Genomic DNA, 26,532 nt, shown 5'->3' on the forward strand with positions numbered 1-26,532 from the left:
AGGAAATTACTTTTTGGATTATAGTGAAACAAATTGTTGAAGCAGTTTATTGGAGGTGATTTTAGCCTTCATGAAAGGACTGGTTATTAGGACATAGTGGATGTTCTAAAACTTCTTGAACAGATAGTTGAACCTGATACAGAAATGTAGCACCTCTGTGATGGATGGGCTGAATGGTCTCCCTGAAGTGTATCTGATCACTAGAGACTCCAAGTCCACTCCATTTTATCAGCGTAATCAATCTGAAGCAGAGGCTAATAACCCCTAACTCAATTATCAAAAGCATTAGATACCAATTTAGTGAACAAAATAATTAATTAGACCATTGCTGTTTATTTCACTGTACACTATAAAAAACCATTCCATGTAAAAACTAAATAATTTATAGCCCAATTTAAGCTTCATTAAAACAGCAGTACTTGATAGATATTTCTGTGGTGCATTTTCACAGTAGAATATAATGGCAGGGGCAGTTGAGGTTTCTGTCACCATATCCCAAATTGACACAAAGCATGCCAGAGACCACACGATTGCAGCAGTTCCAAGGAGGTGGCTCACCATCACCTTCTGATGAGCAATAAAAGCTGGCCTAGCCAGCAACATGTAAAGTCACATCCCACGAAAGAACAAAAATAATTAGAAGGCCACGAAGTTTCAGTCATGTTCCCATAAAACTCCAATAGATACAAACAGACCTATGTTCCGATTTTAACATCAATGAGATAAATGGTATTAAGAACTGATCTTTTCAAACCTACAGCACCTTAAAATCCAAATAGTTCAAGCACAAATTTAACAAAGCTGCCTGAATTGGTTTGCTAGTGTTGAAGGGTGGCAATTGGTCTGAGGCCATAGTTTCAACATCCCTTAAAGGATTGACTTCAAACACTGGGGATAATTAATTCCAAAATAATTCAAGTTCAGTTAGCATAGACATTAGAATTGTCTGCATCCAGGTTAGGCAATGGCAAACCTTTCCCATTTTAACAAGGGTGGTCTACTAATTATCCCAAGGACAGTGGTTCAGCTGCTTACAAGTGTGAGCTGGTAAACCAGGCTCAAACTGCAGTCCAACAGGTGACACAGCAATGGGAGTGTTTGTGTGTGCACACACCTATGTGCCAGTGATAAACTGTGTCTCTGGATCAGCCGTTTGACCATTAGCCCAGTGATTCCGATTGACTATCAGTGCTGTTAAATGGGGGCAGTGGGGTAGATGAGTTAAGTAGCCTTTAAGTGTGAAGCCCTGTGACCAATCAGGATGAGGTAACAGATTGGGATTGTTACCTGTAGCTCCCAGTCAGGAGTAGAAAAAGCAGTTTCGATAAAATTGCAGGAGGGAGGACATTAAACAGAGAAGCATAAGAATGGCATTCAGTGAAATGCTCATTTGGAAAATCAGCGGCGACATGATAGGCTGAACAGCCTCTTCTATGCTGTAACAATTCTGTGATTCTATTTTGCTTGGGCCTTTTCCATGTTAGCAACGGGAAGAAAATTACCATAATACTCAAAATTTTTCCAAAGTAACAAGAAATCCTTTTTTATTTATATCCAATTGCTTCTTGTAGTACAGACTTCGTGCTGGGGAATGGAAACATTGGTGAAGAGATTTCTTTTGCTATCATTAATAAATTTAACCCTGAGAGACACTGTTGTACAGAGCTTATTGGTGACTGAATCTTTGTGGTCTTATTCCAACATCAGTTGGTGGATACACTGAGTAATCTTTCCTGCTAAGTCCACGATCCCTTCGATTAGAACATGGGTTGGGGGGAAGAGTTTCCCTCCAAGCCACTCGCCATCCTTGGAAATATACTGCTGTTCCATCAGTCACCAATTCAAAACCCTAGAACTCCTTCCCTAACAGCATTGTATGGCTACCTAAACCAAATAGATTGCAATGGTTCAAGAAGGCGCCTCACCACCACCATTAGGGATGAACATTCATTGCTGGCCCAGCCAGTAAAGCTCACATTTGATGAATTTTTTTAAAATTCCCCTTGTCTGTTAGGAGCATTTTGTAAATTATGTGTAGGTGGCCTCATTCCAGTTCCTACTAGGGATGGAAGGTTGGGAAAATGATGAGGGTAAAGCGCTTGATGTGGTGTATATGGATTTTAGTAAAGCTTTTGATAAAGTTCTCCATGGTAGGCTATTGCAGAAAATATGGAGGCATGGGATTGAGGGTGACTTAACGGTTTGGATCAGAAATTGGGTAGTTGTAAGAAGCTGTAAGGTGGTGGTTGATGGGAAATGTTCATCCTGGAGTTCAGTTAATAGTGATGTACTGCAAGGGTCTGTTTTGGGGCCACTGCTGTTTGTCATTTTTAGAAATATCCTGGATGAGGGCGTAGAAGGATGGGTTAGCAAATTTGCAGATGACACTAAAGTCGGTAGAGTTGTGGAAAGTGCAGAAGGATGTTGCAGGTTACAGAGGGACATAGATAAGCTGCACAGCTGGACTGAGGGGTGGCAAATGGAGTTTAATGTGGATAAGTGTGAGGTGATTCACTTTGGAAAGAGTAACAGGAATACAGAGGACTCGGCCAATAGTAAGATTCTTGGTAGTGCGGATGAGCAGAGGGATCTTGGTGTCCATGTACATAGATCACTGAAAGCTGCCACCCAGGTTGATGGGGTTGTTCAGAAAGTGTACCGTGTGTTACGTTTTATTGGTAGAGGGTTTGAGTTTCGGAGCCATGACGTCATGTTGCAGCTGTACATAACTCTGGGTGCGGCCGCACTTGGAGTAATGCATACATCTCTGATTGCCGCATAACAGGAAGGATGTGGAAGCATTGGAAAGGGTGCAGAGGAGATTTACCAGGATGTGGCCTGGCATGGAGAAAAGGTCTTATGAAGAAAAGATGAGGGACTTGAGGCTGTTTTCGTTAGAGGGAAGAAGGTCAAGAGGCGACTTAATAGAGACATACAAGATGATCAGAGGATTAGATAGTGTGGGCAGTGAGAGCCTTTTTCCTCGTATGATGATGGCTAGCATGAGGGGACATAGCTTTAAATTGAGGGGTGATAGATGTAGGACAGTTGTCAAAGGTAGGTTCTTTACTCAGAGAGTAGTAAGGGCATGAAATGTCCTGCCTGCAGCAGTAGTAGACTCGCCAAGTTTAAGGGCATTTAAACGGTCATTGGATAAACATATGGATGATAATGGAATAGTATAGGTTGGATGGGCTTCAGATTGGTTTCACAGGTTGGTGCAACATCAGGGCCAGAGGGCCTGTGTTACGTTCTACGTTCAGTGTCATTGGCATTTCATCTGAAACAGTGTCAGATCAGCGTAAAGGGAGTATTAGTCTCTCTCCATTCCCTGTGAGAAGTTGATTGTGTTTGGATGGTCTACATTAAAAAAAAACATGGTGGAAATAATTTATTAATTCATTCTTTGGTTTTGAGCATAGCTAACGAGGCTAGCCATCCCTCAGGTGATAAATTAAACATATGGTGTTACTCCTAATCTTGTTAATGTTGATACACTGAGGGCAGTTGGAACATGGTTTACAAAGGAAATTGTTTTCAGTTTCACTTCCATTTTTTCCTGAGAGCCACAAGCTCCTGGTGAATGGTGCTGAAATTTGGGCGCTTCTTTGGATCATACTGCCAACAGCGACACATAATACTGTAAATCTCATCTGGGCAAGAATCAGGAGCACTGAGTCGATAGCCTAGAGACAAGGAATAAATCAATTAGTGGATCAGCAATAGATCTCCCCATCTCCCAATGTTTTTTCACTTGTCTTTGAGGAGCTATTTCTGGTGTCTGCAAACGTGGTCGCTCATATCCCTCAAAGACATCATCCACGTCTGAGACTAGGAGACAACAGGTTTGGGGCGGCACGGTGGCTCAGTGGTTAGCACTGCAGCCTCACAGCGCCAGGGACCTGGGTTCAATTCCAGCCTCGGAGAACTGTCTGTGTGAATTTTGCACATTCTCCCGGTGTCTGCGTGGGTTTCCTCCGGGTGCTCCGGTTTCCTCCCACAGTCCAAAGATGTGCAGGTTAGGTGGATTGGCCATGCTAAATTGCCCATAGTTTTCAGGGGTGTGTGGGTTATAGGGGGATGAGTCTGGGTGGGATGCTTCAAGGGGTGGTGTGGACTTGTTGGGCCAAAGGGCCAATTTCTCAACAATAACACAGGAAAATGGAATAATTCCTGTTTTGGGCTTCCCAATGTATTCTTCAAATACTCCAAAACAGGTAGAGGTTAGATAAAGAGTAAAGTTCCCTCTATACTATCCAATCAAACACTAGGGCAGGGACAGTATGGGGTTGGAAGAGGAGTAAATTTGCTACTACATTGTCCAAAACACCAGCAAGGAGAAAGTGTGAAGGGAACCAAGCAAATTGTTGTTTAATTAAATGGAGAAGACCTATTTATTGTGCCCAGTGTATTTTTACGTATTCTTATTACTTGAATTTCATTTTGCATTGACTTTCACCTTGTTCAACCTCCTCTCGAGTTTGTTGATTTGTCATGGTTGGGTATGGTGTTGAACCTAGACTGAATGTCTCCCATAGCAGTATCCCATAACTCCAGATGTCACTCTCAGTTGTGAACCGTCCTGTGATAAATGAACAGAAGCAGAGATTTATACGGTGCACAATCTGTCTCAGAACAGCAGGCCTGTTCCAGAATGTCAGCCCTCAACTAAGCCACGTGAAATCTACATTGGAACTCCATCAATCCTGGTTCCGTTAACACTAAATCTCCTCAGATAATCTATCAATCTCAGTTTTTAAATTTTCAATTGCACCTGCCTCCAGAGTTTTTCTTTTGCAGAGGGACAGAGATTCTAGATTTCAATCCACTTCCCTTTGTGTGAAGAAATGCTTCCTAATATTACCGATGCTAGTCATGCTGTAATTTTAATGTTTCACCCCCTTGTTCTGGGCACACACACAGACACAGTTGGAGTGAGCTGGCAGGCAAATTTTACATCCCATCCCCACTGATGTTATCAACTGCTGGGTTTCTGTCACCCATTTTGAACTGTTGCGCCAAGAAGTCAGGCTGTATGCCCCCCCCACTGTAACTGTTTCCTTTCCTGAAACATAAACAAAATAATGGGAAACATAATGACCTCCTCTGATTTTCCAGGTTTAGCTGCAAAAGAAACTGAATAAATATCACAGGAGCAGTCACCTTGATCCCCCGATGATATATGTGGGATTAAGTCACTCTCACAATGTTTCATTAGTATGAGAGGCTCCAATGGGAGGGAGACAAAAATATCAACTTGGACTGTTGGTCAGTTCTAGGCACTCACTGATGTGCAGACAACATTGGTCTTGACATACTTCATTACTTGCTCTTGGGATGTTGACGTCAATGGCAAGGCCAACCTTTGTCACTGATCTCTTAACTGCCCTATGTATTGCTCAAAGTGGTGAGTCACACGTAGGACAGATCAAGTACAGCAAATTTCCTTTCCAAAGGGACATTGGCGTATAGGATGGGTTTTTAATGGAAGCTAGCAAGTTAAACTTTCACCTCTGGATATTGCTAATTAGTTTAAATGGAACTTATATCAGTGGGTCAGAAATTCATAATTCAAGGCCCACGTGCCCCAGACATGTTGTAACATGTCATGATTTGAACCCATGTCCGTAGAATATTAGCCTGCTGTGTTCATCCAGCCTCACATTTTATTATCCGTAGAATATTATCTGGGAGTAGCAATCTTTGGATTGCTAGTCCAATGACATTACAACTATGCTATCATTCTTCCAGATTGAATGGATGGTTAGCTTCTGAGCACACTTTGCAGTGTCAGACTAACATACCTTACTTCACGCAGTAACACTCACACTCATTAAAATAAACTAGCCCTGGTTTTGCTGAACTGTAAAACCTAGGATGTACCATAATTGAGAGCCTCAGGTGCCGTCCACTTGATTGGAATTTGTTTCATTCCTCCAGTCGAGGAGTATACTCCATCCTCTTCCTCACGAGACATCCCAAAATCACTAATTTTCAGAACATTTTTCTCTGAAACCAAGCAGTTCCTGGCTGCCAGATCTCTGTAATATAATCCAAATCAACTTTAGTTTAAGTTTGTGCACAGAAAGGTCACACAAACACCTGTTAAAGAAAGGACCATGACTCTTTTTGTGATACCAATTTTAGGGAGGACATTAGGGAGAATTCCCTCGTCCTTCTTCAGAATAATGCTGTGGGATCTTCTATATTCACTCGTCAGAGCACAGCAGGGCCTAGATTTAATGCCATATCTTAAATGGCATTTCCAAATGTTGCTCTCCATAAAATACTCCCCAGCAGTGTCAGCCAAGATTCTGAAGTGTAATGAATTCCACCAAGTTGAAGCAAGTGTCCTTCTCTTATGCCTCTATATCTTTTTCTTAACATTGTTGTTCACAGGTCTCATCTCACTCATTTAGCTAGTCAACACAAGGTGGCTGTATAAACCAAGGCCAGAAATCACACACGACACCAGGTTATAGTTCAACAGGTTTGTTTGAAAACACAAGCGTTTGGAGTCTTATTCCTTCTCGGTGGGAGTGAGAGACGCAGAATCAGGCACGGAATTTATAAGTAAAAGATCAAAGGTCACTCCACTGCTGGAGGATGTGATTTCTGACCTTGTCCACCCTAGTCCAACACTGGCACCTCCACATCATGTATAAAGTAAAATTGACCCCCACTGTCCTGGGAATATGAAAATGGAGTGACATTTTGCCTAAATTTGCACTTCTACTTTCAGGCTGCAGTAAAGTGAGAGAGCAGGGCTGGCGTTGACTGTGAAATTTACAGCAATTGGACAGCTAACCAACATTTGAATGTCAAATCTCCTTGATGAAAAATAATCATTAGGGGAAAAGTACTGTGGGGGATCTAGCTGAATTCACTGTCTATCCATCAACCTTCTCTATCAGGTCATTATCTTCAGGAGTGGGAGAGGATAAAGAAATAAACAGAGTGACAGATACCAACAATCGAATTACCAATGAATCCATTCCATGACTCCATGCTACTGCATAGTCAGAGCGGTTTTCAAAGATATTTCTGAACTCACCTATGGATACAATGCTTGCTTTCCAAATAGGCCATCCCAGCAGCAGCATTCTCTGCCATCTTTATCAGGTCTTTTGTGCTAAAATGATTTGCTTCGTTGCGTAAAAATGTCAAGAAATCCCCTCCTGAATTGAGAAGTTTTCAAGTTAAAAAGGTTTTTTTTCTTGAAGCGTGAATGATTTGCTAGTATAATCAACACTTTGATGACATCGCTAACATCTTACAATTCTGTTAAGGTAATTGGCCTGAAACATTAACTCTCTTTCTCTCTTTATCACTGTTGCCTGATCTTCTGAGTATTTCCAGCATGGTCCAATGTTATTTCAAATTTTACTGCTTACAATACAAATCGGCTAAATTTTCCAATGATTGGCAAAGTCACACGGGGCAGAGGCAGAGGCAAGTCCAAATGGGGGAAGAGGGGAGTGGCTCCTGAAAGGGAAGGGTTGAAGTATTGGGTCTGGGGCAGGGCTACAGTATTTGGTTCCAGGGTAGAGAATTTTAGGTTAGGGACGGGGGTATGTAGGTGTATTTGGCAGATGGTCTGTTTGGGAGAGTGAGAGCTACCTTGGGGGTCATTTGAATAGCTCATAAAGAGTGAGAGTATTAATATATGAATGCTCTGATTTAAATGGAGGAGAATTTCAATCATGAAGTAAATGCCCAGCTGAATCAATTTCTCAGGCTGTTCCTTCAGAGCCTGATACAATGGGAATTTTATGGTGTCCTCCTGCACAACTCCCATCGACACTGGAAGAATGAATAACCATCAGAAAATCTGGGTCATTGAGTCATGAATTTATGAATTAGGAGGCATAGACCATGGGGCTTCTTAAATCTACTCTACCATTCAATAAGATCATGGCTGATTGAATAGTGGCCTCAACACCTGTCTATTATCTGATATCTCTTTACCACCTTGTTAATCGAGAATCTATCTATCTCTGAATATTTTTAAGACATTCACTCAGTCTCCATTGCTAATTGGGGAAGAGAATTCCAAAACCAAATAGTCCTCAGAGCAAACTTTTCTCTTCATCGCTATCTTAACTGAGAGACCTATAATTTTTTTAAACTGTGTTCCCCAGTTTTAGTCTATCCCATAAACAGCAGCTTCCACCTCTGTCAAAACGTGTCAGGATCTCATGTTTCTATAAGATGACATCTAATTTTTCTGAACGCTAATAGATGCAGGCTCAACTTACCTCAAAAGACAAACTCTTTATACTACTTTTCCCCTGTTATTTTTTTCAGGGGATGTGGACATTGCTGGCAAAATCAGCATTTGTTATCCATTCCTAATTCCCCTTGAATAGCCATTGCAGAGGGCAATTCTGAGTCAACCACATTGGACAGGGATTTTAACAACACTGTTTGGTTGGAGAAGTGGGGTTCTTCTCCCTGGAGCAAAGGAGATTGAGGGGACATTTGATAATATAAGATGATGGCAGGTTTGATAAGGGAAAGCTTTGCTTTCTGTCTGTTAGCTGACTGTACAGATATAAGGTAATACAGATTGAAAGTTTTGAGCGAGAGGTGCAGGGGGAAACGTGAAGAACATATTTACACAGTGAATGGTGATGACCTGGGACTCTCTACTTGTGACCATATTGGAAGGCGAGGAAATAGATGATTTTGAGAGAAAGTGAATGGGCATTTGAAGGAAATAAAATTGTTGCGCTACTGGGGAAAGTGAGGGAATGTGGGTATTGCTGGCTGGACCAATATGTATTGCTCATCTCTAGTTGCCACAAGAAACATGGTGAGCTGCCTTCTTGAACCACCACAGTTCATTTGATGTATATAGAGCCAGAATGGCATTAAGGAGAGTGTTGACCCAGCAACACCAAAGAAATGGCAATATATTCCCAAGTTTGGGCAATGAGTGGCTTGGCAGGGAACTTGGGGGTTCCCCTGTACCTGCTACCTCTCTTCTTCTAGATGTTAATAGTTGTGGGTTTGGAAGGAACCTTAGTGAATTTATGCAGCATATCTTGTGAAGGAGCTAGTGAATGTTTGTGGATATGGTGCCAATCATGTGGGCTGCTTTGTTTTGGTGTCAAGCTTCTTGAGTGTTGTTGGAGTGGCACTCATCCAAGCAAATTGAAGTATTCCATTATACTCCTAACTTGTGCCTTGTAGATAATTGGCAGGTTTTGGGGGGTCAGGAGGTAAGTTACTCGCTGCAAGATTTCTAACCTCTGACTATATGACTAGGCCAGTTCAGTTTCTGGTCAATGGCAAACCCAAAGATATTGATAGTGGGGGTTAAGAGATGACAATGCCATTGAATGTTAAGGAGTGATGATTAGATTATCTCTTGTGGAAGAAATTCATTGCATGGAAGTTGTGAGGCATAAATGTTATTTGCACCTGTCAACCCAAACTTGGATATTGTTCAGGTCTTGTTACGTTTGAGTGTGGACTGCTGAGTGTTCTAACATGTCATTATGATGTCAGAGGTGATGGAGCAGATTGTGGACAATCTCTGTAAGAAATGGACAAAACATCTTTATCTACTCCACTTTTTATTGTAGTTAGCCAGTGCCTGACTTTCTCACCTTGCACCAGCTCCATGACGATATAAATGGGCTGTTTCTGAGTACAGACTCCTATCAGCCTGACAATGTTCGGATGATCATACTGTTTCAAGATTCTGAAAAATAGTTATGGAAACAATGTTAAGGGAGCATTGTTTTCTTTAACAGCTTTTAGAAACTGAACTGTCAGTCAGAACTGTTTGTTTATATTTTATCTTCACACAACTAATTTCCCTTTAAGGAACATTAGGAAAATGTTGGAAGTATTCTTTGGCTTGTCAACCTCACAAACACTCCTTTCATGGCCAACAAGTGCTCGAGTGGAACCCAGAGTAGGGATGCTACCTACTGTATCCTTCATTCCTCCTTTGCTCAATCATCATCCTTCAATATTGACATAGTCTCAGTTTCAATCACTAACTATGCATTTCTGTCTTTCTCCTTGTGCCCTCCGCTAAACGTCTGGTCTTGTATCAAGATATTCTTGTTGTATGCCCCTTGATAACTGTAAATAGACTGTTTCATTTTGCCTCTATATAGTGATCTGGTAGATTTTACAAAGTCTCCCATTCAGATTAAAACAGTTCAAATTACTCACATTTTTGCTGGGTAACAATGAATGGTCATTCTCAGTGCTAGACACCAATGAATGGACACTCTCAGTGCTGGACAGTAAAAGATTCCTTTGATCTGTTGAGCCCAGTCTTCCATAAAACCCCAAACCAGTGGTCGTAAACACACATTGGTGATTCTTGTTCTAAAATGTATTTAAACATCACTATAACATCTTCAATCAGGCACTACTGTAGCATCTTTGACAACAGCACTGTGTGAAGGGTTAATCAAGGAAATAGCTTGGTCACTTTGGCTTTGTTTGTGTCATTGTTTGTTCAGTCTATGATCCTGTGGTAGTTACACTAGTACTGACCTGGCCTCCATCAAGAACTTATTCTTCTGATCAGCAGGCAGATTTTCACGGCACATCTTCACAGCCACCAGAGTATTGTCATTCCTCATCCTCCCGCTGAACACCTCACCAAAGTTACCCTGCATCAGAAAGATTTTAGTTTAGTTTAATTAAGGGCACAGCTTAAAAATAGAGTCCTCCATTAAGATGAGGGTAAGAAGAAATTTATCTCCCAAGAGAGTTGTTACAAATAAGCATGCTCCATTATTCAATAAGATCATGTTGATCTGATTACACTTCATTCCTGCCTGTCCTCACAATTTTTTTGTTTCCTTAATCATCAAAAGTCTAAACACTGCTGCCTTAAAAACATTCAGGGGATCTGTTTCCATTGTCTTTTGATGAAGAGAATTCCAAAGATTCACATTCTCACTATCTTGGTCTTAAATGGGCGATCCCTTATTTTGAAGAAATGAACCCCTGGTTCTCTAATCTTTGGAATTCTCCCCAAAGCAATGGAGCCTGGGTCACTCAATATATTCAAGCCTGCGTTAGACAGATTTTTGATTTACAAGTGAATCAAGAGTTGTAGGTGGACAGGTAGGAAACAGGCATTACTGCTATGATTATATTGAATGACCAAACAGCCTCATTGTGCTGAATGCTCTACTTCTGATGCTGTTTGTTATGGCTGATGAAAGATGATGAAAGCCATCAACACCCACCACTCACCCTTCCTTCCACTATCACCTAAAATAATGCATTCAGAAGCAGCAACATCCATTCCACTAACAAGAATGGTTTGCATTTAGATCACACTTTAAAAGCAGTAAAAATTCTCACAGGAATGTTATGAGACAAAATTTAATATATGAGCCACATAAAGCGGCATTCTTATGGGTATAACATATTTGTCACAGAAGTATGTTTTAAAGAGCAATTTAGAAGAGGAGATGAGGTTAAAGGACGGAACTTGAGGGGCTCAGACTACTGATGGCATACCTGCCAATGAGTGCAGAGATCTCAGAGAGTTGAGGGGTTGGAGGAGGTTAGCCAGACAGATGAAACCATGGACAGATTGAAAAAAAAATGGGAATTTTAACATTGAGGATCCTGACTCAGAGTCAATGCAGGTCAGAGACCACAGGGATGATGGGAGAAGGGAATATGGTACGTATTAGGATATGCGACAGCAGGGTTAAGAATGAGATCACGTCATGGAAGATGATCAAGGAAAAGCAGGAACAATGTTGGCTCGTGAAAGAAAGTGAATATATCGTCTGTGACTGTGGGAAAATGGCAGACAAAATGAATAATTACTTTATTTCAGTATTTACAGTTGGAAAAAAGGATAGCTTGCTGGAAATCCTGTATAAATTAATAGTGGTTCAGGAACAGGGACTGAACAAAATAAAATAAAATAAAATAAAATAAAATATCGATAACGAGGAAGTTAATGGAATTAAAGAGTGACAAATCCCCAGGACCCGACGGTTTCCATCTGAGATGTTAAAGGAACTAGGGGAGCACATTGTAGACACCCTAACTATAATCTTTCAGAGTTCTCTAGATACAGAAGTCATCCGTCTGGATTGGAAAATTGCACACATGCCACTTTTTTTAAAAAGGAAGAATGAAAGAGGAAATTGAAGGAATTACAGACCAGTAAGTCTAATGTCTGTGGTGGGGAAATTGTTGGAGTCTATAATCAATGGTAACTGAATACTTTGAAATTTTTAATTAATCAAGATGACCCAGCAAGGATTCTTGACGGGTAGGTTATGCCTCCAAATCTCACTGAAGTGTTTGAAGAGGTAACTAAGGTAGTAGACAAGGGAATATCTATAGATGTTGTTTATATGGATTTCCAGAATGCATTTGATAAAGTCCCACATAAATGATTGTTAACATAGATAGAAGCCCATGGAATTAAGAGTAAATTACTGGCACGGCTGGGAAATTGGTTGAGTGGCAGGCAACAGAAAGCAGAGAAAATGGGTAGTTACTCATATTGGTAGGATGTGATCCTTGTCCTACATCTGAGTTAAGATCTCAGTAATTCACGTTATTTATTAATGACTTAAATAATGGCATAGAAAATCATACCTAAATTTTCTGCTGTCACAAATTTAGGTGGCACTGTAGACAGTGTAAGTGACAATATAAAATTATACAGAGACATCGATAGTTAAAGTGATTGTGCGAGATGATGGCAGTAAGAGACTATTCATTTTGGACCATTAAAGGATAGATCAGGATGCTTTCTATTTGGTATAATGTTAAATACAGCAGATGTCCAAACAGACTTAAGGCTTTCAGTGCATAGATCTTTAAAATGTCATAAACAGGTACAGAAAGTAATCAAGAAAGCTGATGGAATGCTGGCCTTCATATCTAGGGGACTGGAGTACAAGGATGCAGAAGTTATGCTGCAGTTATACAAAACTCCAGTTAGTACTCCAGGGGGTGTATCAGCAAATCTGGGTACTATGCTGTGGGAAGGATATATTGGCCTTGGAGAGAGGACAGTGTCGGTTTACAAGAATGATACCTGGACTTCAGCGGCTAAGTTATGACGAAAAGACTACACAACCTATTTCTTTTTCAGTCTTCAGGATATTAATAAAAAAACGTAGATAAAGGTAAACTATTTCCACTGGTTGGAGATTCTAGAACTAAGAGTTATAGTCTGAGAATTAGGGCCAGACCATTCAGGAGAGATGTTAAGAAGCTTGGTAGATGTTTGGAACTCTGCCATAAATGATAGTCTTGCTAGATCAGTTGTTAATTTTAAATCTGAAATGGATAAAGTTTTGTTTGGCAAAAGGTATTAAGGGATATGGGCCAAAACCAGGTATATGGAGTTAGGCCATAGATCAGCCATAATCTCGCTTGAGGGATTGAATGGCCTACTCTGTTCCTATGATTTCCAAACAGCCTTGTAATGGTGCAGTCTCTGAGGTATCAAGAGTGCGTGCAGGGGCCCAAGTGCGTGTACACAACAGCTCCATATGAAACAACAGTTTTCTTCACCCAAGCACCAAGAGCAGCAGCAGCAGGCATTTCAACTGTGGGATCATTGTTGGGTCTTCCCTTATCTGTAAAGCTATGCATTAATTCATAACTGAGCTTTTGGGAAAGGAAGACACATATCAATTTTATACAGTTTGACCATGGAGGAGAATGGGATTCTCTAAGTATTATCAGTCATGTAGTTACTTACTCGCCCGATGCGATCTCCTATCAGGACATCTTCATGGTCCAGTACCCATTTATCCTGTAACAAAATGTACAGCATCAGAGCAGAGGTCCAAGCTGTTGTTACTCCTATGCTTTACTCAAGTGTTTATATGGAAGATTAAGCAGTGAGAATCTCCAAATTTGTCAGTTGCAAAGACCATAACATTTTGTCCAATTTACTATTGTAAGACAATGATTAGGAGTGGGGCCACTGAGATTATTCTTGTTCCTAATGCAGGATCATTTAAACCAATTGTAATCTCCATTCAGTACCATTAATTCAAATTGAGATCACTTACCTCTGTGCAGAGTTAATCAAATCAGGAAGTTGTGTGAGTGTTTGGCTGACTACTACATGAGACAGTTCCTTTATCTCTTCACTTAATGTGTAAAGTTCTAAATGATTATAACTAGTAAGGCACATTACTGCAAGACTGAAGGGAAAGGACAGAGAACAAGAGAAAGAAGAAGGAATGGACATTGTGAGAGAAGGAGTGTGTTCTTTAAGAAAGAGAGACAGGGACAGAATTAGTGAGAGAGATGTATTTAGGATGAGGAGGTTGAATGTGAGAAAGCAACAGATCCAGGACAAATGAAAATGAGAGACAGAGAGCATGCAAGCATGAGACAAAGCCCAGGAGGTGGTTGGATATTTAAAAAAAATGATGAGAGCATGAGAGAGTGTACCAGCAAAAAATTGTGACATAGAAAGCATAAGAGACAGACTCAGAGAATATGTGAGTGGGAAGAATACAAGAGAAAGACAGAGTGACGGAAAACATGACAGAGAGTGGTAAGAGAAGGAAGAGGGGAGATTGAGTGGGGAGGAGGTTCAGGGTAAACAGAGTGGGGAGAGAGTGGAGCAAGAGTTTATAATTGGCATGATATTTTAACCCATACCTTAACAATTGGTTTGATCAGTACAGCTCCAGTTTTCTTGGTGACAGGTTGTTTCGTTTTTACAAGGTTGTCAATGAGGAGAGGGATTGTGGGAAAGCTCTCACCATCAAATCGATACTGGGACTGTTGAGAAGCAGAAGTTGAGAATGACATTCACACATTCAAAAGTCAGAGCTTTTACGTGTATAAACGTTAGCTGAAATTTGTCAAATTTTTTTTCATAGTACGTATTAACTCAAAATGATTGTAATAATCTTTCTATTGCAATCTAAATACCAATGACGACCGGTCTGAATGCTGTGTTTCCACATTGACATGTTTATAATTGCACGTTAACACGCATTTTGTTCATAACATACAATGCACATGGTGTAGTACGCACAGCCTGGAGAACTTTGCTTACTGTACATTTATGTCACACTTAATGTTGAACAGGAAAGACACAGAATGACCCCACTTACTGATTATTTAACTATAGTAAGATTTCATTTTCTTCATTAAATACGCTCTTTCTCCCTCTATTCTTGAAAGTAAATGGCCACATCGTCTCAGTTCCAACTTTGAATATGCAAATTAGGGACAAGTGTTGGTCACTCAGGCCATAAAGACTGCTCCTCCATTCAAATTGATAACAGGTGATCTAAATACTCCACATTCTCACCTACCTCCAATAACCTATGATCCCCTTGATGTAAATTTCTGTGCCCCAAGTCAGAATTGAACTCAGCCTTCAGATTATGCGACTAACATGCAATAATGGTGATTGATGAATTTGGCAGCATTGGGATACAAAGCCACGACTCTACAGGGGAACTAAAATCCAGCATCTCAGACTGTTCAGCCAAGTTACAACACCTGCTATTGACTCCTGCCGGCTGATAGCTCCACAGGCACAAAACACCCAAACAGTCCATTTTTCACCCACGTCTTCACCCAATGACTGCACACATGTGCATGTACATCCATTGACATGGGAAAGGGTTGGTGGAGTAGGCACCTTCCACCCCAATTCCACAATTGATTGTTTCTTCTAAGCAAGGAATTTCGATTCCAGTCATGACTCTTCCACCACAGAGCTGCAGTAATTCACCATACACCAAGGATCAAGCAACTACTTAACATCAGCCACTGGGAATAAAAAGTCTAGGGGAATTTACAGATCACCACCCTAGTTGCCCTACAGTGTTCTGTTACTCACATCTACATGTTGAATGATAAAATGGCGGCACTGTCCAGCAGACATCACGGACAGAACATACTCTCCTTTGTTCTGGCTCTCTCTCACCAGGAAGTCACCCTCATTGATCAGGAGCTGCTGAGTTTCCATGCGGGGAATAGCACCATGATACCAGGTCTGCTGGCACAGAGGCTTCTGAACAGCTGGTACAATTGGCAGGAGGGGAGGGAGCTGTTAAGAAGAGCATAAATCCCATTAGGATCATTTAATGAAAAGGCAGAATGGTGTCTTTGAAAGAGAATGGAAGTAGCCTTCAAGCACAGGATTATGGTTTACAACATACCCAAAGCTTTGTGCAAAGTTAGTGATTGGAGTAAACTCCCTATAGAGTAGTTACCCTGTTATGACTCTGGTAGGAGAAGTGCATTGGAAATCCAACACAACTGAAGTGTGAGCCATACCAAAGTCAAAACATCTGGATCGATCACCAACTATGGTCAAATTGTTTCTCATTATTATCAACCAGATCAAAAGTGATTTTCATCAGGCTTTTTAAAGTCAAAAATGACTTGTTTATTACAGACAGACATTTTTTAAACAAGTGACAAATTGGTTGTCACCCCATTAAATTATATCCCCCTGAATCCCTAAAAGACACATCTATGCACAGAAAGGACAAAGACATACGTGACAATGCAGAGTTTTTATGGGTGGGGAAAATATTAGGCAAAAAGGAAAACAAAAAAACCACCCTTGCAGGTCAAGGGGTGAATTTAGATAATTTATTTCTTATAGTTCCTTTGAAATCCTTTGAACAAGCTTTATTGGTAACAGAATAATAAAAAAAGTGTCTTTGGACGAGATTTCAGATGTAGCTAAGAAACAGTTCGGAGTCCAGATATTTGAAACTTTCAGTTTCTTTTTTCAACCCACTTCACTGAAAGATAGAGTGCTACTTTCAGCTTCAAGGTCTGACTCTTACTGACTGAGAGACAGAGAGAGACAGACACAGTACTGCATCCTTGTAAATATTTTTATCCAATGCCCAAAACCTCTGGTGTGCAGTGAAAAACACTCAGCACCTCAGTCCAGAGGCTGTTGCTAGTGATAGGAACATAGATTCATTTGAGTTTTCCAGATCCGTTACTCAACAATTAAAGCAATAGCTCTCTCCACAAATTTTTGCTTGGACACTGCTGTCCAAAGTCATGAGATGTTTTGTTAATAGCAAGTATAGTAGACCACAGTGTCTTTTAATATTTTGACTTTCCAGTTCCAAGCAATCAAATGATGAATCCTTTGCAACCGAGTAATATCTTGATGTTTCCATATTCCAATTCTCATAATCCCATAAATGTAAATGTAGCCAACATTGTAAAATTATGAAGCAGGTTGGGAGTAAGGGGAATGATAATCATTTGCCCCAGGGCTCCTGAGCCAGTAGGTGGCTGGTGTATGTGTGGGTGGGGTGAGGAGGTTGTTTGTGGTGAAGGGGAGGTAAAAATCAGCCTGAACTCTCTTGGGATTGTACCAGATTTCTCTGTGGTCAGTTTGGGTTCTGAATCAAATCAGCTATTTGAAGACAAGGTTGACTGGTTAGTAAGGTTAAATCACATGGGATCCAGGGAGACATAACCGATGGATACAAAATTGGCTTGATGGTTGTAGACAGAGGGTGGTGGTAGAAGGTTGTTATTCAGACTGGAGGCCTGTGAGCAGTGGTGTGCTGCAAGGATCGGTTCTGAGTCCACTGTCATTTGTCATTTACGTCAACAATTTGGGTGAATACATAGGAGATACGATAAGTTAGTTTGCGGCTGACACCAAAATTGGTGGTACAGCAGACTGTGAAGAGAGTTATCTCAGACTGCAACAAGATCTTGATCAGATAGGCTAATGGGCTGAGAAGTGTCAGATGAAGTTTAATTTTAGTTAATAAGGCAAACCAGGGCAGGACTTACATAGTTAATGGTAATGTTCTGGGGACTGTTGTCGAACAGAGGGAACTAGGGGTGTAGGTTCATAGTTCCTTGAAAGTGGTGTTGTAGGTAGACGGAGTGGTGAAGGTGACGTTTGGCACACTTGCCTTCGTCAGTCAGAGCATTGAGTACAGGAGTTAGGATGTCACGTTACAACTGTACCAGACATTGGTCAGGCTACATTTGGAGTACTATCTAAAATTTTGGTCACCCTGCTATAGGAAGGATGTTGTTTAACCAGAAGGTCAAAAAAGAACTTGCAAGGATGTTGCCAGGACCAGAGGGCTTGAGTTATAAAGCGAGGCCGGGACATTTTTCCCTGGAGCATCAGAGTCTGAGGGGTGACCTTATTAGAAGTTTATGAAATCATGACGGGAATAGATAACATGAGTAGCCAAGGTCTTTTTCCAAGGGTAGGACAGTCCAAAACTAGAGGGCATAAGTTTAAGGTGAGAGGGAAAAGATTTAAAAGACACCTGAGGGGCAACTTTTTCATAAAGATGGTGGTGTGTGCATGGAATGAAGTGCAAAAATAAGTGGTAGAGGTGGCACAATTACAGCATTTAAAAGACATTTGGACAGGTACATGAATAGGAAAGGTTTAGAGGGATATGGGCCAAACACAGGCAAATAGGACTAATTCAATATAAGATGCCTGCTCATTATGGATGAGTTGCACCAAAGGGTGTGTTTCCATGCTGTATGGCTCTATGACCCCCTGATTAATGGGTTATTTGGGAAGTTGAACAACTCAGTTTTGAACACTGTCAACCAATAAGCTTACGAGAATGGGAGGAGGCCATGTTCCACTATTCAATTTATAACACCACCTACCCTTGATTCAGTCACACTTCAGTGTAGAAAAAATCTACCAAAAAAACTTATGTTTCAGAATTCATGGGAAAATGCCACTTACACTGAACTTTGGTTTGAACAGTCCTGAAAAATGTGTCTTCAGGGCTTCCAAAGATGAGGCTTTGACACTATCTTTTCCCTTTCAAAGAAAAATAACACATTAGCACAAAATGAGGACTCAGAAATGCTGCAAACATGCAATATGTTCTGTCAGCATCTGTAAAGAAAGTGGTGGGTTCCCACGCTTCAGAGGCCGGGAACATTGGAGACTACGCCATTGCAGTTTCTAGTCTTTGAGCTGTGAAATTTGTAGCTGAATATACTATTTTTAATAAAGAGAAACTTGCACTTCACAAATAACTGATTGGCTGTGAATTGCGCTGAGTTATTTTGAAGACACATAATTACTGCAAGGAAATTCAAACTTTTTTCTCCATGTAGATGGCAATTGAAACTCACAACTGAGGAGTTGGAATATCTGTCCTCCTCCAATTGCAGTGCTGGTGGAGGCTCCTTATCTCCCAACTCTTTCAGCTTCTGCACCAGAACCAGACGCTGTGCCTCCAGCCTCCCCTTGTTGCACAGAAGGACCTGGACCTGTTGTCTGCTCTCCTCCAAAGCACATTTCTTGCTGAAGATGTAAACACTGCAATTGACCAAATGAAAAGCATTTAATAGAAATAAAAGATACATCAGGAGCAAAAAGATATATAACCAACAGGACCAGGAGTAAGCTATTTGACCCCTCAAAACTCCTCCAGCATTCAGCATGATCATGCTGATCTTCTACTTAATTGCACTCTTCCACCTGCTCATCAGTACACGTGACTTTCTCACCGTGATCTACAGCCGCTTGATTGCTCTTCCGCTGTTATTTCTGTGGAGATCTGTCTGATGGTTGCCTGTCGGTTATCAATGGTTTCTTTCAGAGATTGCAACTCTTCCTCCAGAGATGTTAGACTACGGGCATAAAGAAAATAAATCTGTACAGTACCTACCAGGAATATGAAAATTGTTCTGTCATTTGTTATTGTTCTATTGTGAGGAGGAGCAGGTTCAAGTTCGATCTGTCCCAGAGATATATCATAACAAGTTTGAATAGATTGATTTAAAAATATCTACAACAGAATACTTCTATAACTTATAATACATTTAGCCTCTGCCTTACTAGTCAGAATCACATCTGATCTTGGAAGCTAAGCAGACTCAGGCCTGTGTAGTATTTGGATGGGAGGCTGCCTGTTTTCAGGGCTCTTGAGGGGCAGTGGTAGTGCCCCTCCCTCTGGGACAGAAGGCCAGGTTTAGGACCCCACCTGCTCAAGAGGTGTGTCATTGCATATCTGAATAGGGTGACTAAAAACATCCACAGGCACGCGCATGTGCACACACACCTGTATCATGTTTGCACGTATACACATAGTACCTGCGCTCACACAAAATTTGGAAGCCCTTGTTTGCACACAGGTACGAACACTGAATGCACACACGCTATCAGATGCAGAATAGTGCTGGAGAAGCCACTTACTTGTGTTGCATTGATTCAATGGTCAAATCGTTGAGCTCCAACTCTCCCACCTGCAAATTGTCCAAGTCCTCAAGGAGGCTAGTGTCAAAGCTGGCAAGCGGTGGGACCTCAGCCACAGACCTGTCCGTTGGGAGCAAAAAAAAAGGATTCAGGAAGGAACAAAGTGACGGCAGGCCTTGTTCAGAAGCGTCTCATTTATGGAGTCCTCGCCAGGTGTGGAGTTGAGCTATTTGGACCACGAAGGTACCAGAATCAGATTTTTAGTCAACGAGGGCAGTGGAATTAACAATGACCACAGCGGTTCAATTGGATTGAATTGTAGAGGAGGATGAAAATCATCCAGGGATCTTGCTTACAATTGCTACGAGAACCCTACATGTGGACGTTAATCTGAGCAACCATGACTTCTGTGGTCGAATAGCACTGACAATAACTGTCATGACTGTCAGGTAAAGTGGAGTCACTAAGAAAACTACTGGAGAGCACAGACTAGTACACCCAGTCATTGTCTTCAGGAGAGGAGTGAGGAAGCTCCTGAAAAGCATTGTTTTCACAGCATGTATATTACTGTAAATATTAGAGGTATTGGGAACAAAGTTTTGTAGCTGTATCAAATCAGAAATGCGAGCACTGAGAATTGTATGCACTAGAAGCTCAAACCTGTTTTGCTCAATGAAGCTCTCATATTCTTTGCGTGGGTCGATGGCGTCAATGGCATCACTGATCTCCCGATGAACAGTCACCACTTCCTCCTGGATCAGGCTGCTGATCTCCTGATATTCCAGCAAAATTTCTTTCCTGTGGTTAACAATGGGAACAGAATACAATTAGTGCATTGTTATCTGTTCAATGATATTCCAACAGGGTTCAAACTGCCACAACATCTTTCCCTATAGCAAGACTTTTGCCAATAAATGCCAATTGCTAACCCATTTAAATTTAGGTCCTGGCCAAAATCTTGGGGTACAAATTCATCTGGGTCATATAATATGGGCTCCTCCCGAGACTTAGTTCCAGTAAATGCAACAAGCCTGAATATTCAACTGTGTATAAATGTATAACTTGGATGGAGTGAATGAAAAGGGCCTGTTTACCTATCAGAGAGGTCAGTAACTAGGGCTCTTAAATTTAAAATATTTTGGAGAAAGATTAGAGGGGAGGTAAATTTTTTTCACCCAAAGTGATGAAAGGCTGAAACTTACTGCCCAAACGTCCAGGAGAGATACAAACTATGAATATTAAAAAGATGTCCAGATCTCAAATGCTGTAACCTGCAATGGTACAGACCCAAGGAAGATTAAGCAAGATGGCTCATTTGGCCGTTTCAGATATGAATGATACTGGCTATGTCAGAGTATTCTGTGATTGTATGACACCTATTTTTATACCAAATCATGAGACAAAAGATCATATCAACATCACTTTGATTCTTTGTAAGCGCTCTCCCTCTCCTTACAATTCACTAAATAGGGACTGTGAGACCATAGACCTGGCAACAGAAGTAGACCATTTAGCCCATCGAGTCTGCTCCACCATTCAATGAGATTGTAGCTGATCTACTAATCCTCAGCATTTTGGAATAGGGGTAGGGTTTATAAATTAATGGTCGGGCCTCAGATAGTGCTATAGAACAGAGGGACCGAGAGGTGCAGGTACATAATTCTTTGGAAGTTTGCGTCACATGTAGACAGGGTGGTCAGAAAAGCATTCGGCACACTTGCCTTTATTGCTTAGTCCTTTGAGTATAGGAGTTGGGAAGTCATGTTGAGGTGGCACAAGACATTGGTGAGGCCTCTTCTGGAAATGAGGTAGCAAGAATTGCAGATGCTAGAGTCAGAGACAACACAGTATGGAGCTGGAGGAAGGGTCCTGACCTAAAACGTCAACTTTCCTGCTCCTCTGATGTTGCCTGGCCTGTTGTGATCCTCCAGCTCCATACTGGGGATATTGTCCCCTCTTCTGGGATATTATGTCCAGATCTGGTCGCCAGGTTATAGGAAATATTTGATTAAGCTGGAGAGGGTTCAGAAATGATTTACCAGGATGTTACCAGTTATGGAAGGGTTGAGTTATAAAGCAAGGCTGAATAGCTGGGACTTTTTTCACTGAAGCATAGGTGGTTTACAGGCAACCTGATGGAAGTTACATAAAATAATGAGAAATATAGATGGAGTTAATGGTAGTTTTTTTCTGGGGAGGGTGCGATTTTTAGACTAGGGGACACATTTTTAAGGTTCAAGCAGAGAGATTTAGAAAAAGACATGAGGGGCAATTTTTTTTAAAAAAACAGAGGGTAGTTCACGTATGGAGTGAACTTCCTGAGGAAGTGGTACAGTTACAACGTTTAAAAGACATTTGGAATAAATACATGAATAGAAGGGGTTTGGAGGGATATGGGCCAGGAGCAGACAGGTGGGAACAGCTTAGTTGGGCATGGGCTGGTTGGACCGCAGGGTCTGCTTCCATGCTCTTTGACTCTAATTTTACTTCCCTGCCTTTTCCCCTTAATTTGATTCTTTAATTGATTACAAATCTATCCCAACCTTGGATCTATTTAACAACTGAGCTTCCATAGTCCTCTGCAGTAATATATTCTACAGATTCACTGCTTTCCGAGAGAAGAAATTCCTCCTCATCTCTGTCCTAACTTGGTGATCCCTTACTCAGATTATACCCTCCAGTCCTGGACTCAACCACGAGGAAAAGCAAGCTCCCCAGACCTATAATGTCAAGCCCTGTAAAAATTTAAAATTTCAATAAGATTGTCTTTTATACTTCTAACCTCTAATGCGTAACTTACTCAACCCTCTCCTTTCATAGCTGTTCAGTGAACGTTCTCTGTGTAACCTCCAATCTTTAAATAAGGAGACAAAAAAATGTTCAAATTATTCTAAGTGTGTCTAACTAGTGCCTTGTATAGTTTTATGCTCCATTCTCTCTGAAATGAAGGCACACATTCCATCTGCCTTCCCCATTACCTAAAGAACTTGGATGCTAGCTTTTTGTGATTCATGCTTCCATTAATTTGAGGACTTCCAAATCTTTCTTGCCACAGCTTTCTACACTCTTCGTTCATTTAAATAATATTCAGCTCCTCTTTTCTTCCTGCCAATTTGCATAATCTCACATTTTCCCACATTATATTCCATGTGCCAAGTGTATGCTGAATCACTTATCCTGTATATAATCTCTTGCACATTGCTTGTATCACCCTCAGCACTTGCTTTCCCACTTAGTTTTGAAAACTTGGTGATTGTATATTCACTTTCCTCACCCAAGTTGGTTAGCTTAGTAGGGGGCTGATACCTCAAGTTGACTGTACAGCTGGTTAATGGTGCAGTGATGCCAACAGTGTAGGTTAAATTCCTGTATTTCGTGAAGTTACCATGAAAGCCCCATCTTCTCAACCTTACCCCTTGCCTGGGGCGTTGTGACCGTCAAGTTAAACTCATCACCAAATTATCTCTCTCTAATGAGAAAACAGTCCTGTGATCCTTTGAGGCACAGTGGTGACTTTACCGTTTTTTTTTAACAGCTTGACCAAGTTATTCAAATATATTGTGAATAGTTTTGTCCCCAGCACAGATCCTGTTAGCACTCAGCCAGTTAGAGGTTGCCATCTTGAAAATGTCCCTTCTATCCAATTCTGTGTCTATTAGTTAGCCAATCCCGTATCCATGCTAATATACTACCCACAACTCATGGTTTTTATCTTATTAAGTAGCCGTATACACAGTACCTTATCAAATGCCTTCCAGAAATCCAAACATATTGCATCAATTGGTTCCCCTTTATTTATCCTGCTTGTTACCTCCTCAAAGAATTCTGATAAATTTGCATTCCAGTGTATGACATTTTGAGCTGGATGAAGTCGATTAGTTTTAGCCTGACTTCAGATATGCAAATCACACACTTACTCTCATAACCTAAAATACACATAATTCCCAAACATCCTCAAACAACACACACCACCCAAAACAAATGTGTACACACACAACACATAATCAACATACACCCCAACAGAGACACCACACATATGTATATACACACATAGATGAAGTTGTCAAAGTCCTATTGAGCCATAGGCTACTTTCATTCAATAGAGTCAGCTGGTAGTGGTTTAACCCGAGGATCACCATGCCTCAGGCAATGGACAACCATTAGAACTTCATGCTAATTTCAGCCAGTATAGGAGTTAAACCCACACCATTGGTGTCACTCTGCACTGCAATACAGCTGTACAGCAATTTGCCTAAACAACCCTCTTCAATGCATACATCCTAACATATACACATCGCACAGTCACCTACATGTATAAAACAACATCCACAAACTCAGAGATAATGGGAACTGCAGATGCTGGAGAATTCCAAGATAATAAAATGTGAGGCTGGATGAACACAGCAGGCCAAGCAGCATCTCAGGAGCAGAAAAGCTGACGTTTCGGACCTAGACCCTTCATCAGAGAGCATGAAGGGTCTGATGAAGGGTCTAGGCCCGAAACGTCAGCTTTTGTGCTCCTGAGATGCTGCTTGGCCTGCTGTGTTCATCCAGCCTCACATTTTATTATCCACAAACTCATACATGTTTACAGCCAGGCACACAACATGCAAAAATGCACGCACTCAAACACACAAAAAGTACAATCAACCTCCCTAGCTAAGGAAGCCTGTGGATGATCATTTGCTATCTGATTTGATACAGGGAGGAGGGGCCAACAGCACACAATGAATCCTAATGATGGGAATGCCATTAAGGAAAATGGAAATGTCATGATGGTGCAGCAGAGGGAGCTGTGTGATTGGGTTCATTTTAATGAGCAGTTTGACAAAGAATGTAGCAGTGAGCAAGCAGCTACATTCTCATGTAGTTCTTTCCGTTTGCACACCCCCAGCACTGGCCGTAACTCACTGAAAAATAATACTCCAGAAAGTGCACACAATTTCTGATACAACCTGTAACTGCTCTGCCTTTATGGGTTAGACTAGTAAGAGGTTTGGCATTTGCATGGAAATAGACCATTCAGTCCAACTTATCCATGCTGACCTGACATCTCAATCTGATCTAGTCCCATTTGCCAGCATTTAGCCCATATTCCTCTAAACCCTTCCTATCCATGTGGCCATCCAGGATGTCTTTTAAATGTTGTAATTATATCTGCCTCCACCACTTCCTCTGGCAGCTTGTTCCATCTGAGTAAAAAAGTTGTTCTTCACGTTCTTTTTAAATCTTTCTCCTCTCACCTTGGTTTATCCTCTGGTTTTGGACTCCCTGACTTGTCTTTGTACTGGATATGCTGTTTCTCAGTCACTGCCTTCCCAAGAATAGCTATAGACCAAGTCCCAGGAATTACAGCAACTCTTTAATTAAAACACTATTTCTGGTCTTTGCAATACAGCTCTGTATTCCACCCTCTTCTCAGAGTCTTATAAGAATGTGACTCCTGATGTCAGTTTTATGTTGTGCATTATGTTATTAACATATTAGCACTTACTTTAGAATAAGTTAATTTCCTGAAAGGTGCTTCCAGTTCCCATACTGGGAAGATTTAAGTACAGACTGTAATGTCCCTCCCATATTCAATAAATCAACTATGTCAGTGACCTGTATTGAAGTATTAAAATATCTCTAACTTGAGTTTATCTTTTAACTACTGCTGAGCTGATATTTATTTTAATAATTGAGCTGAGCCACTTAGGAATGATTCAAATCTGATGAGATGAGTTAACCTAACAGAGGCTGGGATTGGTGTTCAGGCCCTTCTTGCAATAGGAGCACTGGTTCAGTTGAGGTCAACATGGTATTATTTGCACAGCTTTTTTTTCATATTACTCGGAAAAGGACATATTTTGTCAAAGGTTTTGTGCTGCACTCATCAGGACATTTCACAAGATCAAGGAAGAAACCAACATTTCTACTGCATGAGGCAACAACGCCAAATGGTTGGCACGTGATTTGTGGAGGTGATGCCATGGAAAATGTATCTATTAATGCTGAACAACAGTTAAAGCCAGTAGTGTTTAAATTTTAAAACAAGCAATACTAGTCCTGATTGATCAGGTTTTTCCCTTGAGAATTGAACCAGTGAATAGCTGTCACCTCATTCACTGAATTGAAACAGGTGCAGTGTGTGTGCATGTTGTTTCTGTCTGCAAGAACAACACCCTGTGTATTAATATGTAGTTTCCAGTACACACAAATGTGTCATACTGCAAGCCCATCTGACAATCCTAAATTGGTTTTCTGCGTAACTCCTTACCAATTTAGGATTATCCAGCAAATCTTGTCCAATCGCAGAAACACATCTCATGTCAGAAACTGTTACCAGTTTTACAAGCATGGAATGGATGGGTGTG

General features: G+C 41.0%; 1 protein-coding gene across 1 annotated transcript in view; it reads right to left on the reverse strand.

Moving 5' to 3' along the window:
• Positions 1-393: 393 nt before the first annotated feature.
• fes (FES proto-oncogene, tyrosine kinase) overlaps positions 394-26,532 on the reverse strand; it is a 49,520-nt gene continuing 23,381 nt past the window's right edge. Inside the window, exons 6-19 of the mRNA XM_048520698.2 lie at positions 20,837-20,974; positions 20,177-20,296; positions 19,489-19,611; positions 19,111-19,297; positions 18,713-18,790; positions 15,839-16,048; positions 14,641-14,763; positions 13,724-13,777; positions 10,522-10,640; positions 9,615-9,709; positions 7,055-7,178; positions 5,884-6,041; positions 4,460-4,582; positions 394-3,686 (exon numbers count right to left, since the gene is read on the reverse strand). Coding sequence (XP_048376655.1) covers positions 3,544-3,686; positions 4,460-4,582; positions 5,884-6,041; positions 7,055-7,178; positions 9,615-9,709; positions 10,522-10,640; positions 13,724-13,777; positions 14,641-14,763; positions 15,839-16,048; positions 18,713-18,790; positions 19,111-19,297; positions 19,489-19,611; positions 20,177-20,296; positions 20,837-20,974 — 1,795 coding nt within the window. The 3' untranslated portion in view covers positions 394-3,543. The remainder of the gene's footprint in view (positions 3,687-4,459; positions 4,583-5,883; positions 6,042-7,054; positions 7,179-9,614; positions 9,710-10,521; positions 10,641-13,723; positions 13,778-14,640; positions 14,764-15,838; positions 16,049-18,712; positions 18,791-19,110; positions 19,298-19,488; positions 19,612-20,176; positions 20,297-20,836; positions 20,975-26,532) is intronic.

The sequence above is a fragment of the Stegostoma tigrinum genome, chromosome 36 (assembly GCF_030684315.1).
Source record: "Stegostoma tigrinum isolate sSteTig4 chromosome 36, sSteTig4.hap1, whole genome shotgun sequence".
NCBI classification, from domain to species: domain Eukaryota; kingdom Metazoa; phylum Chordata; class Chondrichthyes; order Orectolobiformes; family Stegostomatidae; genus Stegostoma; species Stegostoma tigrinum.